This window comes from Canis lupus, chromosome 27 (assembly GCF_003254725.2).
Source record: "Canis lupus dingo isolate Sandy chromosome 27, ASM325472v2, whole genome shotgun sequence".
Lineage (NCBI taxonomy): Eukaryota > Metazoa > Chordata > Mammalia > Carnivora > Canidae > Canis > Canis lupus.
Genome location: NC_064269.1, coordinates 3,697,973 through 3,715,098, shown reverse-complemented (window position 1 = coordinate 3,715,098; position 17,126 = coordinate 3,697,973). Strand labels below are relative to the sequence as shown.

Genomic DNA, 17,126 nt, shown 5'->3' with positions numbered 1-17,126 from the left:
CCCCGAGAAAGAACTTTTTAAAATAGATGTATTTTGAGAGCGCAGGCACACACATACACAGGCAGGGGTGGGGATGGTCAGGACAGAGGGAGAGGAAGAAAGAATCTCAGGCAAACTCCACACTGAGCGTGGAGCCAGACTGAGGGCTGGATCTCATGACTGTGAGATCACGACCCGAGCAGAAATCAACAAGAGTCAGACACCTAACAGACTGAGCTTAACCACCCAGGCATCCCAGGAATGATCTTTAAGATGGATAGTTAGCTTTCACGTTTGTGTTTTGAGGAACCTTAAATTGCCAGGTAAGAAATCTGGCTACCCTGCTGGAGAGACCATATGGAGTAGCTAAGTGCAGAGGGAGAGGCCTTAAGGCTATGTGGAAAGAGACAGCGAGCCAGCCCAGTGTCTCAGCACAGCCCCAACATTAGACACATGAGCGAGCCACCGTGGATGTTTCAGCCCAGGTCCCCAGATGACTGCATCCTCACCTGACACCACATGAAGCAGATCAATACACAGATTCATGAGAAATCATAAATTGTTGTTTTAAGCGACTACATTTTGGGGGTGGTCTGTTAAGTAGTAAGAGGAATAGTTCCTGTTCCAATGTTTTTATTTATTTATTTATTTTTAAAGATTTATTTATTTATTTATTCATGAGAAACACACAGAGAGAGGGAGAGGCAGAGACATAGGCAGAGGGAGAAGCAGGCTCCATGCAAGGAGCCCGATGTGGGACTTGATCCCTGGTCTCCAGGATCAAATCCTGGGCTGCAGGCAGCACTAAACCGCTGCGCCACCGGGGCTGCCCTGTTCCAATGTTTTTAAAGAATTCTTAGAGCACCTGGGTGGCTCAGTCAGCTAAGTGTCTGATTTCAGCTCAGGTTTTGATCCCAGGGTCCTGGGATTGAACCCTTTGTAGGGCTCTGCACTCAGTGGGGAGCCTGTTTCTCCCTTTCCCTCTTTCTCTGCCCCTCCCCCTGCTGTGCACGCTTCCTCTCAAATAAATAAAATCTTAAAAAAAAAAATAGAATTCTTTACGGCCAAACTTAATAGTTGTGGTGAATACATAAAGACATTAAATCATACTTATTTAGAAGAAATATTAGGGACAACTGGGTGGCTCAGTGGTTGAGTGTCTGCCTTCAGCTCAGGGCGTGGTCTCAGGGTTCCATAACTGAATCCTGCAGCAGGTTCCCCACAGGGAGCCTGCTTCTCCCTCTGCCTAAATCTCTGCCTCTCTCTGTCTCTCATGAATAAATGAATAAAATCTTTAAAAAGAAAAGACATATTTAAAAACTCACACACACAGGGAAAAAAGGTACATTCCAAAAGGCACTATATGGTATTTCAGGAAAAATAAACAACATATCACACAACCATCTCAGAATACAGTATGACAACTCCAATCACTTAAATTACCTTTTAAAACAATCCAATAGGGCAGCCCCGGTGGCGCAGTGGTTTACTGCTGCCTGCAGCCCAGGGTGTGATCCTGGAGACCCGGGATCGAGTCCCACATCGGGCTCCTTGCATGGAGCCTGCTTCTCCCTCTGCCTGTGTCTCTGCCCCTCTCTCTCTCTCTCTCTGTGTCTCTCATGAATAAATAAACAAAATCTTTAAAAAAATAAAAATAAAAAAAATAAAACAATCCAATAATTCCAGTACTAGGTATTTACCCAAAGAAAACTAAAACACTGATTTGAAAAGATATGTGCACCCCTGTGTATACTGCAGTATTTACAATAGCCAAGAAAGCAACCTAAGTGTCTACCGATAGATGAATGGATAAGGAAGAGGTGGTATACAGACACGATGGAATATTATGCAGTCACCAAAAGGGATGAGAACTTACCATTTGTGGCAATATGGATGGACCTAGAAGGTATTATGCTAAGTGAAATAAGTCAGCCTGAGAAAGACTAATACCATATGAATCCACATATACCTGGAATCTAAAAAACAAATGAATAAACAAAAAGCAGAATCAGACCTAGAGAGAACAAACTGATGGTTGCCAGAGGGAAGGAGGGAGCAAAGGGATGGTCAAAATGGGTGAAGGGGAGTGGTAGATACAGGCATCCAGTTATGGAATGAATAAGTCACAGAAATAAAAGGCACAGCATAGGGAATACATTCAATAATGTTGTATTAGCACTGTATGGCGAACAGATGGCAGCTACACTTGTGGTGAGCACAGCATAAACATATAGAGAAGCTGAATCATCATGTTGCCCACCTGAAACTAATATACTATGGTATATCAATTATACTCAAATTTTAAATATTTAAATAATAAATAAATAAATAAATAAATAAATAAATAAATAAATAAATAATAATAAATAAAATTAATGCCATAAAAACTACACTGCCAATGAAACACTTATTTTCACTCTTCTGGTAAAGAATTTGAACAATATGGTCAGATCCAAAGAATAAGCAACTGGGTAAAAAAACAAAGTGTGAGATGAGAAAAAGAAAGAAATATAAATGTGCAGAGTTATCAGTCTGGCCCCATTAAGAGAATGATAGGACAATCACCTCTTTCCCTCCATCTTTTTCACATGCGTTAGTCTTATGGCTTTCAAATTTTTCTGAATACCATTTACATTAGGTAAGTCATGGGGGGAGGGGTGGCACAGAGGGAGAAGAAGAGAGAATCTTAGGCCTGACATGGGGCTGGATCTCATGACCCTGAGATCATGACTTGAGCCAAAATCAAGAGTCGGACACTTAACCAATTGTGACACTCAGGTGCCCCAAGTAAGTTATTTTTATATTAAGACCCAGTACAGGGGGGGATCCCTGGGTGGCGCAGCGGTTTGGCACCTGCCTTTGGCCCAGGGCGCGATCCTGGAGACCCGGGATCGAATCCCACATCGGGCTCCCAGTGCATGGAGCCTGCTTCTCCCTCTGCCTATGTCTCTGCCTCTCTCTCTCTCTCTCTCTCTCTGTGTATGACTATCATAAATAAATAAAAATTAAAAAAAAAAAAAAGACCCAGTACAGGGACACGTGGGTGGCTTAGTAGCTGAACGTCTGCCTTTGGCTCAGGCTGTGATCCCGGCATCCCGGGATTGAGTTCTGCATCAGGCTCCCTGCACGGAGCCTGCTTCTCCCTCTGCCTATGTCTCTGGCTCTGCATCTCTCTGACTCTCTCGAATAAATGAATAAAATCTTAAAAAAAAAAAAAAAAAAAAAGACCCAGTATATGTGTCTACAGAACTGAAACAAATTTCATAAAACAATACTTATTAATTTGGTATTTTCTTTTTATTTTTAAGATTTTATTTATTTATTCATGAGAGACACAGAGAAAGAGAGAGAAGCAGAGATACAGGCAGAGGGAGAAGCAGGCTCCATGCAGGGAGCCCGACCTGGGACTCGATCCAGGGTCTCCAGGATCACACCCTGGACTGAAGGTGGTGCTAAACCGCTGAGTCACCCGGGCTGCCCAATTTGGTATTTTCCTTTTTACTTTAATTTTTTATAGTGTTGACCACAACCAGAGTATCTTTCCCTTAAAACTTTGTACTAAATTAAATTAAGTTTATTTACAGTCCCTTTATCAGTACTCAAAAAACTAACAATGGGGCTGATGGCTTAGTGGGTTAAATGTCTGCCTTTAGGTCATGGAATCGAGCCCTGAGTTGGGTTCCCTGCTCAGCTGGTTGTCTGTTTCTCCCTCTCTCTCTGCCCATCCCCGCCACGTCCCCGCCACTTCCCCACCACGGTTTATGCGCTCTCTCAAATAAATAAATAAAATCTTAAAAAAACAAAAAAAACAATTTTTTTAAGTACACAATAAAAGACAATTCTTCCAGATCAGAATGTCATTCAGCTATTTAAGAACAAGGATATTATCTACTTTAATAGATAATTAAACAAATATAGACTCACATAGAGAGTAAACACAGATGATACTCAACAGAAAAGTGACTCTTCCCTACGACCCAGCAATTGCACTACTGGATATTTACTCCAAAGATACAAATGTGGTGAAACAAAGGGACACCTGCACCCCAATGTTCATAGCAGCAATGTCCACAAGAGCCAAACTGTGGAAGGAGCTGAGATGTTTTTTGACAGATGTCTGGATAAAGAAGATGTGGTGTATGGATACAATGGAATATTACTCAGCCATCAGAGAGGATGAATACCTAACATTTATATTAATGTAGATGGAACTGGAGGATATAATGCTGAGTGAAATAAGTCAATCGAGGAAAGACAATTATCATATGGTTTCACTCATATTTGGAATATAAGAAATAGTGCAAGGGGCCACAAGGGAAGGGAGGGGAAACTGAACGGGGAAAAATCAGAGAGGAAGACAAAGCATGAGAGACTCTTAACCCTGGGAAACAAACTGAGGGTTGCTAAAGAGGAGGTGACAGGCATTAAGGAGGGTACATATGATGAGCACTTGGTGTTATACTATATGTTGGCAAATTGAAATTAAATTTAAAAAAATAATTTTTTTTAAATAATAAATTTTAAAAAAGAAAAAAGTGACTCTTCCTCCACTCATTCTTATTAGCTCCCTTTTGGCTCTCTCATTTTTAAACTCATACAGCACATAACTCTCCACTGCAAAGCAATGAAGAGCACTGCTAAATCTAAAGGCCAGTATGTTCGCACTGAAGACTGGGTTGAAAATTGTGATCCCAATCCTGCTTTTTAAATTGGAAAATATTTGGAAGTAAAATTGTTTTTAAGTCATCTTCTGCTGTAACTTGTAGACTGAATTACTAAATTATAGCAGTCAGATCTGTATAAATGGTATATAAGGGATCCCTGGGTGGCGCAGCGGTTTGGCGCCTGCCTTTGGCCCAGGGCACGATCCTGGAGACCCGGGATTGAATCCCACCTCAGGCTCCCCGTGCATGGAGCCTGTTTCTCCCTCAGCCTATGTCTCTGCCTCTCTCTCTCTGTGTGACTATCATAAAAAAAAAAAAAAAAAAATGGTATATAAATATCAGTGGCTGTTAACCTCAACAACATAATAACAATTAATTGTGGGGGTGAGAGGAGTGGTCAGAACTTCTTTCCAGGCCATATCCTGTGCCAATTAAATCAGAAGCGAGGAGGGGGAGGGATGGATGGTGAGCTTAATTACTTGGTGCTGTCTTTTGTGTGTGTATGTGTGTGTGTGTGTGTGTGTGTGAATGTGCACGCGCGCTATGTCTTAATAAGCCAATGTAATGGGTTTGATCTTTATGTCATCTAAGATGACCACCTCTCTATACCAAAATCTGATTTTAGAGGTTCTCAGTGAGCCATCTTGAAACATTACCTCTAAAGGAAAGGTTGTTTCTTCAGGTCTATGCATATCTATCACCAAATCCAACTACTAGCGGGAAAATACTCAGCTTGACACTGAATCTGTAAATCTCTTTAATCTTTTTTTAATTTCCATATATTCAGCAAATAGTCTTTGAGCCCTATTTTAGGTGGCAGGATGACAAACCAATCATCAGGTTATGGATGAGGTCCCCTTATAAAGTATAGCATCATTGTCTAAATGTTTATCTCTGCACAGCAATAAATCATACTGCATTATTCTACAAATACCTATTATTTTCCTGCATTCCAGTTCATTGTCCTTACAGTATTACAAACACTCAAGTAAGCATAAATGAATTATTTTAAAATTTAGAGCAAAAATGATATAACTCAAAAAGGCTTTAGTATATCTCTAGCAGGTGTTTTATACAACTCTGCCCTAAGTAGCTTAACTCCACTACTCCCTTCCAACTTCAAACCTGGAATGCAGACTGTCCAGTGAGTAGGACATTAAAATGCCAAGTGAGCAACAGTTAAAAACACCACATCTGGATTTTATGCTAAAACTGTCCCTGATACAGATATGGGTCATCTGATAAGTCTTTCTTTAGAAATAGTATTTCTAGAACTTTTTTCCAGATCTCAATAGTGGGCTTAATGTTCCTTAAGCACTTTAAGAAGTACTTAGGGATATAAACTATTCTATTTCTTCAGCACAGTTTATGAGAGACCAGCGGTTTGAAAGTTGTTGTTCACTATGTAGATCTCAAAGTTTACTCCAAAATGAAGCTAATATCTCTTCCCCCACCTAGTCTCTGAATCTCCCTCATTTCTATTCTGCTGAATTATTTGCCAATTACTACTTCTTTACTTCTACAAGCAATGTGCTTTTTATTTTCCCTTAGCCTAGAAAATCACTAAAAAGTTCTCACTTCAAACTTGTCTGCAAGCCTTATTTTGGAAGCTGAAAAGTATCTAACCAATGTCAGATACAAATCTACTTCCAGGGATCCCTGGGTGGCGCAGCGGTTTAGCGCCTGCCTTTGGCCCAGGGCGCGATCCTGGAGACCCAGGATCGAATCCCACATCGGGCTCCCGGTGCATGGAGCCTGCTTCTCCCTCTGCCTATGTCTCTGCCTCTCTCTCTCTCTCTGTGACTATCATAAATAAATAAAAATTAAAAAAAAAAAAAAATCTACTTCCAGAAAACTTGTAAGATATTAAAAGTTTAATCAAAGAAATCTGAATAAAAAAAAAGAAAGAAATCTAAATCAGCAAAGCCCTATCTCAGGAGATTTGCCAGATATAGGCCTGCTTTCTCAGTTTTTTTCCTACATTACAGGATTAGCTCTTAGCAGCCTATAAATCTCATTAAAACACTGCTAATTGAAAACATCACCTGTGGCATCATTAATACCCATCTCTTTTATTAAATTTGGAATTACTGACTCTTCCCATTAAGTAATGAGTGGCAACCTGCAACAATATTCATGGGTTATTTATTCCAAGACTGACAATTTTGATAAAGTGGAACTCCCATTTCAGTATTCAAAATCTGATTACTATCACAGTATGACCTACATGGGAAAACAACAAGGGAAACCACACTTATGGTGCTGAGCCTCAAAGCTTCTTTTTAGGTCCACATGTGTACCAGTTGTTTTGTTTTGTTTTTTTTTTCCCTCCAGTTCAGCTTCCCTCCCTCTTAATGGGTAAGTATCACTCACCACCTATCCTTTGGAGTTCTTCCGCCTTGCTCATTCCATCCCACTACCAAGCCTAGCTTCAAAGCCCCCAAATCTCCCAGATCTTCCATTCCTCCCTGCAGTGAAAGACAAGCAAAGATTTTTGGTTTTTTAAGGCTTTTAACTGCTAATGACATTTGGGAAAAATCCTAAAACTCCCAGAGCATTAGTCCTATGAAATGTTTAAAAAGGCTTTAGCTATCGCCCTCCCCTTCATGCTCACAGTGGTAGGACTTATGAAAATTGCTCTTCCTTCAGACCATATGTTTGATGAAAGCCAAGTCTTCTAAAATGGCCAACACACTCCCAGGAGGTATCTCAAATTAGGCTTGATGATGTAATCAAAGCAGAACTGTTATTTGCTACCTTTCTTTTATAGATAGTAAATAGAAGAAATGATTTGCATTTCTAAGGATATGCAGAGCAGAAGATAGCCAGTTCACTAAGCTTCAACCCTTCTCAGGAATGATAACTAGCTTCTTATCATTATCCTCCAATCTTCAGTCAGAGTAACCTTTAAAAATGTAAATTTATTTTTTTTTCTGATTTTTTTTAATTTTTTTTTAATTTTTATTTATTTATGATAGTCACAGAGAGAGAGAGAGAGAGAGGCAGAGACATAGGCAGAGGGAGAAGCAGGCTCCATGCACCAGGAGCCTGATGTGGGATTCGATCCCGGGTCTCCAGGATCGCGCCCTGGGCCAAAGGCAGGCGCCAAACCGCTGCGCCACCCAGGGATCCCTAAAAATGTAAATTTAAAATGTCATTACTCTGTTTACAACTTTTCATGACTTCCTAGGGAAATCATGTCAAGGCACTAATTTCTCAGCTGAGCTCCTAAGGTCTTTCAAAGTGGACCCAGCTTACCTTTTCACACCTCATCTCTCATTACATGTCCCACATCTCTGTTCCCCTTTCAGAAGTTCCAGCCAACAAACTGCAATTGTTTTCCCTTATGCTCCTTCACTCCCAACTCAACTACTACCACAGATTTTTTACATATAAATTCACATTTAACCCACGTAATAGTGCTGTGGGGCAGAAGGAACAGTGTCCCCCTCCTCATCTGCCATTTGTAGAAACTGAGACTCAAGTAATATGAGATGTTAAAATTTTGCCCAAGGTTATGCAGCTAGTGAAGAGCAGATATAAATTCAAGTTTATGCATCCATTCACTCAATAAATACTTTGCACTTATGTGCCTGGTTGGCACCGTTTCAGGCCGTGGGAAAACAGTAAACAAATTTTATCCAAATTTTGTCCTTTTTTATTACTCAAAGACTGGCATAAAGCAGCACCTGTTCAAAACATTCCTGAAGGAAGGAGCCTGGTGGCTCAGTCCATTAAGCATCTGACTCTTGATTTCAACTCAGGTCTAGATCTCAGGTGATGAGATCCAGCCCTGGGGGGGAGGGGGGGCGGCGCATGTGGAGAGTGGGGGTGGTGTGGAGCGTGCTTAAGACTCTCTCTCCCCCTCTCTGCCTCCCTTTCTCTCTAAAACAAACAAAACAAAACAAAACAAAAACATTCCTGAGGAAAAAACACAATCAAAAGCTTCTGTTCAATGCTCCAAAGAGATTTCTAGAGATGGTGTGCTCCAACACTTCCATGTAGCTATTTGTTCGATTCATACTAAGAGAATGATAGTATCAATTAACTGAGTTCACTAAAAGGACTCAAAGCTTTTGCAATAATGGATTCCCATGCCCAGAAGCTAAATTTCAGATTTTTGTCTGGCTGGTTCTTTTTCATCATTCAGGTCCCTGCTAAACTGTCATGTCTACAAAGAGACATTCCTGACCACTGTACCTACTAAAGTAGATCCTACATATTTTCATCACGGCACTTCTTTCTGAAATTTCCTTGTCTATCTATCTACTCTTTCATAAAAATGCAAGCTCCAAGAGTGCCAAGACCTCATTTGTCTTGTCACCCTAGTATCAACAAGACCTGACCATAGTGGGTACTCAATAAATACTGTTTAAATAAATAATTAAAATAATAATAATATGCCCATTAGAAAATCTGGGTCTTGGGGCGCCTGGGTGGCTAAGTGGCTGAGCACCTGCCTTTGGCTCAGGTCGTGATCCCGGGGTCCTGGGATCCAATCCTGCATTAGGCTCCCTGTAGGAATCCTGCTTCTCCCTCTGCCTATGTCTCTGCCTCCCTCTCTCTCTCTCTCTCTCTCTCTCTCATGAATAAATAAAATCTTAAAAAAAAAGAAAAGAAAAAGAAAATCTGGATCTTTATATAATTAGGCTATCCAACAAACATGATTGGGTTATAATGTGGACAAACAGTCCAGAAAATGCTATCATTTATTATCAAAACTGCACCAAGTACTTGGCTACCTATAACCCCTGTAAAGAACTCCTAAGTATTTCTATGCTACTTGCAGTTGCCTCTCCACACCCAATACGACTAGTTAAATTTGTCATACAACACTTTTAGGCATCTTCCACTATCAAACCTACAAACCTACCTACCTTTTGCTCCTAATACAATGAAGGCAAAGTCCTTCTAGGAAACATTGGTCCTTAACCATGGACTTGGAATCCATCCATTCTCAATTCCCACGAACTTTATTCTTTTGATTGTCCCAAAGCATATACCATCAATCTCCCTCTACTAGAATATAGCCAGTGTAATTATGTTTGAGCATCTCCTCTAAAAAAAAGTCCTTCTACATTTCCTTCAACTACTGCTATACTTCTCTGTACCTTCTGTAACTAAAAGTCTCTATATACACAGTATCTACTTCCTCATCTCTGATTCATTCCTGCAACCATGACAGTTAGGCTTTCACTTCACCTTTCCATGGAAACACTCTCCTAACTGGCCTCTGAACATGTTTTCCTGATTTTCTTCCCACCTCACCCAAAGCATCTCTCCAACCCCTCTTCTACAAAATCTCAGGAATTGGTTTTGGTATTCTCTTTCTGTACTCCCAGATGATCTCATTAATTCTCAGACATTTAAAAATCATTAAAAATGATTCTGATGACTCCCAAACACATCTACTAGGTCCAGACTCCTATTCCGAATTCCAGATTTAAATATATTTAAACATCTACATAATTTTGCCTCCTTGATGCCTCTCAGGGATATCAAATGGACTTGGATTCAAAGGAGAACTCTTGATTTTTCTGCCCAGCCTACCTCCCTGCCATGTTCCCCACCCTTGTATTGGATGGCAATATGATCCATCAAAATGCTCAAACTGGGCAGCCTGGGTAGCTTAGCGGTTTAGTGCTGCCTTCGGCCCAGGGCCTGATCCTGGAGACCCAGGATCGAGTCTCATGTCAGGCTCCCTGCATGGAGCCTGCTTCTCCCTCTGCCTGTGTCTCTGCCTCTCTCTCTCTCTCTCTGTCTCTCATGAATAAATAAATAAAATCTTAAAAAAAAAAATACTCAAACTATGTGCACCTGGCTAGTTCAGTTCGTAGAACATGAGACTCTTGATCTCTGGGTTAAGACTGAGCCCCACGTTGGGTGCAAAGATTACTTAAAAACTTTTTACTTTTATTTTTTTAAATTTATTTAATTAAATAGGCTCCACACCTAATGTGAGACTTGAACTCACAACCCTGAGATCAAGCGTCCCATGCTCTGCCAACTAAACCAGCAAGGCACCTTACTTAAATTTTTTTTAATATTTTATTTTTTAAAGATTGCATTTACTTATTTGACAGAAAGAGAGTGCAAGCAGGGGGAGCGGCAGAGGGAGAAGCAGAAGCAAGCTCCCCAGTGAGCAGGGATCCCAATGTGGGGCTCAACCCAGGACCCTAGGATCAGGACCTAAGCGAAAGATGCTTAACCCAATGAGCCACCCAGGTATCCCTAAACTACTGGAATTTAAACCAGAGCATTTATTGTAATTTATAGTAACAATAGCTAGCATTTATTGAATGTTTACTGTTTGCCTGACACTGTCCTAATTATTTACATATATTAACTCATTTAATCTTCATAACAACCCCACGAGGTAAGTACTATTATTAAAGCAAGAGAGGTTAAGTGACTTGCCCAATTCTAATGGAACCAGAATATAAATCCTAAGTCTAGTTCCAGAGCTCAGCATGGTGGGATGCCTCTTACAAAAACGAGACTAAGGATATGGAGATCAGTCCAAAATTAATGCAATAGTTCAAGTAAGAAATAAGAATCTGAATCAGTAATGAAAGTAGGAAGACAAAGGAGAAAAATTCAAAAGATATTCAGATAAAACCTAAACAGAGTGCTATATCATGTTCAAGAACTGAAAGAGTGAATATCATAAAGATGTAAATTTTTCCCAAATTGATCTATAGATTAAATTCCAATCAGTATCTCAATAGATTCAATTTGATAAGTTAATGCTAAAATTTGTACCAATGAGCAAAGTCAAGAAGAGCCAAGATACTTTTTTTTTTTTTTTTTTTAAGATTTATTTGAGAGAGCACACATGCATACAAGTGGAACAGGGGGAGCAGGAAAAAGACAAGCAGATTCAGAGCTGAGCACAGAGGCCAACATAAGGCTCAGTTGAACAACCTTGAGATCATGACCTGAGCAGAAACCAAGAGTCAGATCCCCCAGGGCAAGACACTCTTGAAGAAGAACAAGATTAGAGATTTAGGGACACCTGGGTGGCTCAGTGGTTGAGCAACTGCCTTTGGCTCAGGTTGTGATCCTGGGGTCCTGGGATTGAGTCCTGCATCAGGCTCTCGCATGGAGCCTTTTTTTCCCTCTGCCTGTCTCTCTCTCTTTCTCTCTCTCTCTCTCTCTGTGTTTCTCATGAATAAATAAAATCTTAAAAAAAAAAAAAAAAAAAAAAAAGGTTAGAGATTTACCCTGTCAGATATCAAGAATTATTTCAAAGCATTAGTAATTAAGACAGCATGGAATTGACTCAGATGAATTAACCTATTTAACAGAATACAGAGCCCATAAGACAACCCTACATATATAGAAATTTCATTTATGACACAGCTGGTATTGATCAGTGAAGAATGTTTGGACTTTTGAAAAAATAATGTTGGAAAAAGTCAACATCTATATGGAAGGGAAAGAAATGGAATTGGATCCTTACCAACACCCAATAAAAAAAGTCATTAATTTAAAAAAATAATTCTAAATGGATTAAAGACTTAAAGAATGAAAATATGTAACTTTTATTTTTTAAAAGATTTTATTTATTTATTTATTTATTTATTTATTATTACTTATTTATTTGAGAAAGAACACAATGGGGGGGGGGCACAGATGGGGAGGGAGAGGGAGAGAGAATCTTGAGCAGATTTTATACTGAGCACAGAGCCCAATCGGGACTGGATCTCAGGACCCCTGAGATCATGACCTGAGCCAAAACCAAAAGTCTAACACTTTACAGACTGACTCACCCAGGTGCCCCCAAAATGTAAAACTTTTAGAAGACAATAATAGGAGAATAATTCCTGGCCTTTCGAAGACAATAAATAGAATAAATCTATGGCCTTAGTAGGGATAAATTTATTAGATGAAATAAAAATCATATGTCATAAAGGAAAAGATTCATAAGTTATAATACACTAAATTAAGAACTCTGGAACCAAAGACACATAAAGTGCAATGATAATCCATGAACAGGGAGAATAATGGCTACACAGATAACTGACAAAAGAGGAGGACTCAAAATATATTGAAAATTCCTATAAATTAATATAAAAGGACCAACCCCTCCTCCCATCAAAAAAACTTGAACTCTTACTTCTCAGGAGAAAACATGAATGGCTAGTAAACATTTAAAAGGTGCTCAGATTCATAAAAAGTCAGGAAAATGCAATGAATTCCATACCCACTGATTAACAAATATTAAATCACTGACTAACTAAAGTATTGGCTAGGAGCGCCTGGGTGGCTCAGTCGGTTAAGCGTCTGCCTTGGGCTCAGGTCATGATCCCACGGTCCTGGGATCCAGTCCCACATCAGGCTCCCTGCTCAATGGGGAATCTGCTTCTCCCTCTACCCCTCTCCCCTGCTCGTGATCTCTCTCTCCCTCTCTCTCATATAAATATATAAAATCTTTTAATAAAGTATTGGTTAGGATATATAACAATGTAAACACATAAATTCCGAGTATATCAGGGAAAACAAATTTAGCATTATTTTGTATTTTAAAGATACACGAACTCTGTAATCCAGCAATTACATTAATCCTATGCTCCCTCTGCCTTGAATATCTTCTTTCTCCATCTTTGCATGGCCAAACCTTACTCCTCTTTCAGATACCCTTTCAGGAGGTAGAAGTAGTATTTCTATGCTCTGAACTCCTATACCACTTTATAAGTGTTTTAGCATATCAATTTCTAGCCTGTATCATACCTATTTATCTACAGGTCTTATGTTCTCTAGCAAATTGTAAGCAAGTAAAGACAAAAACCTGCTCGATTTGTCTTTTAATCCTATAGCACTAGACATAGCACTAGATATAAGAGCATATGGGAAAGACTCAAAGCTACACAGTCAAGCTGTACAAAACCTAGCATTCAGAAGACACTCAAATATTTGTTGAATGAATAAAAATCTGCTGAGTGATTGAATCAACCAAGACTTGATATGCACACAAAGCATGAACCGGCAGTGAAAGGCAAATCAGAGCAGTACTTTGTGTAATCAAAGTCCCCAATCTATTTTTCTCCTAGATTCTAGCTTGATGATACATCAGGAGAATTAAGTATCAGCTACAAAAGGAAATGACTACCAAACAGGCAGACAAAGGAGGAGGGCAGGACAGGAGGCGGTGCAAAAAAAAAAGAGAAGGTATCAAAGTAGGAAAAGGCAGGAATGGCAATACTGTTTGATTGGAGGGCATCTTCTGTAAGAATTATGAGAGCAAAAAACGTAAGGAAGCAAAGAAAAACTTACAGAGCTTCGCTTAAAAAAAGGCAATGAATGACAGGACAACTTAAAAAGATGAGGAAAGCTGGCCAGCAATCGATTATGTGCTGGACACTTTGTTCCTTAGACTTATTATGCAGTATTTCAGACATATAAAAAGGTAAAGAAGTATAACCAATACCTGTGTACACTCTACTCCACTTAAGAAATAGAGCACTAACAGTTGAAGCCCTCTGTATCCTTCTTCCATTATATTCCCCTAGACCTCCAGAGGCAACAGTAACCTGAATTTGGAGTTAAACATTCTTACTCATTTTTTTTAACACTTTTTCAGAAGTAGTGATAAACTTTGTGGCAATGGGAAGAATCTCACCTAAATACACTGTCTATCATAAGAGACCCAAACGAAAAGGGAAAGTAAAGGAACAGGGAGTAACAACAGACCAATTCTAAGATTAAAAAAAAAGAGAGATGGAGGTTTAGAAGATGGATAGGTAATAGTTGAAGGGGGAAAAAGTGAAGGCCAACAGTAATGAAAAAGGACAGCAAAATGAACGAACAAAACTCAGCTTTGATAAATAGTTGCCTCAGAAACTGTTACACTAGTTGCCTTTGAAATAAAACAGTCAATGAGTGAGTTCAGTTCACATACCCAACAAATCCACACAAACTACCTGCCAGGTACCCCCCTTCTAAAACACTACGGATATACTGCCTTCGTGGAGCATTTATTCTAGTTGAAGAAACAGGCAAACAAATGAGTAAGACAGGAGATGTTCAGAGAGAGGCAGAGTACTGGTGAGGAGAAGGTGCTTGCTATTTTCCATGAGGGTGGCTACAGAACCTCTCTCTGATAAAGCAACATCTGAGCAGAAACCTAAAAGAAGTAGGGAATGTAGAAGGCTGTTTAAGGAAGAATAAGAACAAATGCAAGGGCACTGAGGTGAGAGTGTGCATAGCATCCGAGGGACTCTAAGACGGCCAGATGTGGCTGGGACAGAGCATGCCATGAAGAATCGATATAGACAAGATGATCTGAAGGGCATCCCGTGTACATTGGTACCCGAACAGAGGCTTTAATTCAAAGTGAGATGCAAAATCATTGGAGAGTTTTCAGGAGAAAAGTAAAATGATCTGCTCTATATTTTATTCTATTTATTTTATTTTTTTGCTTTTCATTTTAAATAAAGTGATTATATAATGTAGCATTTAAACAGGGACACTCTGGTGAGTGAATGAGGGTGTTATCAGTAGTTACCTCAGGACAATAGACATTTACAAGATCTTAATTTTTTCTTAAGACCTTAATTTTAAAAGGCTTCTTTGCAGAACCAGTTTGAAGCAGTTCTTCCGGCCAAATCCAGAACAATTTGATCAAAATATGTAGTGGTAGTAAAAGATTATAATATTTTGAATAAAGTAAAAATCTCCAAAGCGACATTGTTAAAAATAAATAAGAAGGGAAAGTTCCTTCCTATAGTAGAAAGCCAATCAATAGGGGCATCAGGGTGACTTAGTCAAGTGTCTACCTTCAGCTCAGGTCAATCCTGAGGTCCTGGGATTGAGCCCTCAGCAGGGAGCCTGCTTTTCCCTCTCCCTCTGCCTCTCCCCCCATTGGTGCTCTCTCTGGCTTGCTTGCTCTCTGTCTCTCTCTCTCTTAAATAAGTAAAACCTTAAAAAAGAAAGGAAACCTAATCAATAAATGTAGAAGGAAAGACATAGTTAGAAAATCATCATTTAGGTGCCTGGGTAGCTCAGTCGGTTAAGCATCTGCCTTCAGCTCAGGTCAAGATCCCAGGGTTCCGGGACCGAGCCACATTATCGGGCTCCCTGCTCCCTCCTTTTCCCTCTCCCACTGCCTGCTGCTCTCCCTGCTTGTGTTCTCACTCTGTCAAATAAATAAATAAAAACTTTAAAAAAATCATTTAGCAATTATCATAAAGAAATTAATTAGGGTACGAATCATTCACAAATGCTAAAATTAGTGGATGAAAGCTTGAAAGAACAGGATATTTACTCAGTCTCAAGAGATCTCCCCACAAGATACTAATTACAAAAGGCAAAATAATAAATTTACAATGGAGAAAATTAGCACATACCACCTTAATTAAGTAGTTCAAATTAACATTGCCAGTAATGGGATCAATCAGTAACATGTGCATCCTGATGGGATACACAGAGAACTCAGCATCCCTTAGGTAGTACCACCCAAAGTGCATAACCCGAATCTATCATGAGCAAGCATCAAACAAACCCAAATTGAGGGCTAGTCTACAAAATAACTGGCCTGTCCTCATCAAGTTGTTAATATAAAATACAAAGACTCAGGAACTGTTCTAGATTAAACGAGACAAAAGAGATATGACAACTGAATCAATACATGATCTTGGATGTTTTTCTGCTATAAAGGACATTACTGGTATAATTGGCAAAATTTGAGTAAGGTCCACAGATTAGATCACAGTATTGTGTGTTAAGTTCCTAATTTTGATCACTAAATTATAGTTAAGTAAGAAAATTTCATGTTTTTTAAAAACACACACTGAAAAAAAATTAAAATAAAATAAATAAAATAAAAATACACACTAAAGTGGGGCACCTGGTTGGCTCAGTCAGTTAAAGTGTCTGCCTTCGGCTCGGGTCATGATCCCGGGAACTTAGAATGGAGCCCCACGTTGGGCTCCCTGCTCAGCAGGGAGTCTGCTTATCCTTCTTCCTTTGCCCCTCTCCTCCACTTGTACTCTTTCTCTCTTGCTCTTTCTCCCAAATAAACAAATAAATTACTTTAAAAAATACACACTAAAGTATTCAGGTGTTAAGGGGTACCATATCTATAACTTAAACAGTTCATTTTTTTTTTTTAATTAAGTAGGCTCTACACTCAGCATGGAGTCCAATGTGGGGCTCAAACTTACAACCCTGAGATAGAGACCTGAGCTGAGATCAAAAGTTGGACACTGGGGATCCCTGGGTGGCGCAGCGGTTTGGCGCCTGCCTTTGGCCCAGGGCACGATCCTGGAGACCCAGGATCGAATCCCACGTTGGGCTCCCGGTGCATGGAGCCTGCTTCTCCCTCTGCCTGTGTCTCTGCCTCTCTCTCTCTGTGACTATCATAAATAAATAAATAAATAAATAAATAAATAAATAAATAAATAAATAAATAAATAAATAAATAAAATTTTTTTTAGAAACCTTAAAAAAAAAAAGTTGGACACTTAACTGAGCTACCCAGGC

At 39.5% G+C, this 17,126-nt stretch overlaps 1 protein-coding gene across 8 annotated transcripts in view; it reads right to left on the bottom strand.

The window, feature by feature from the left end:
• The window catches only part of TFCP2 (transcription factor CP2), a 60,870-nt gene that overhangs the window by 30,630 nt on the left and 13,114 nt on the right, over positions 1-17,126 (bottom strand). Inside the window, exon 2 of one of the 8 annotated variants that reach the window (XM_035707595.2) lies at positions 7,017-7,111. The exons of the other annotated variants lie outside the window; for them this stretch is intronic. Coding sequence (XP_035563488.1) covers positions 7,017-7,105 — 89 coding nt within the window. The 5' untranslated portion in view covers positions 7,106-7,111. The remainder of the gene's footprint in view (positions 1-7,016; positions 7,112-17,126) is intronic. 8 annotated transcript variants of the gene reach the window in all.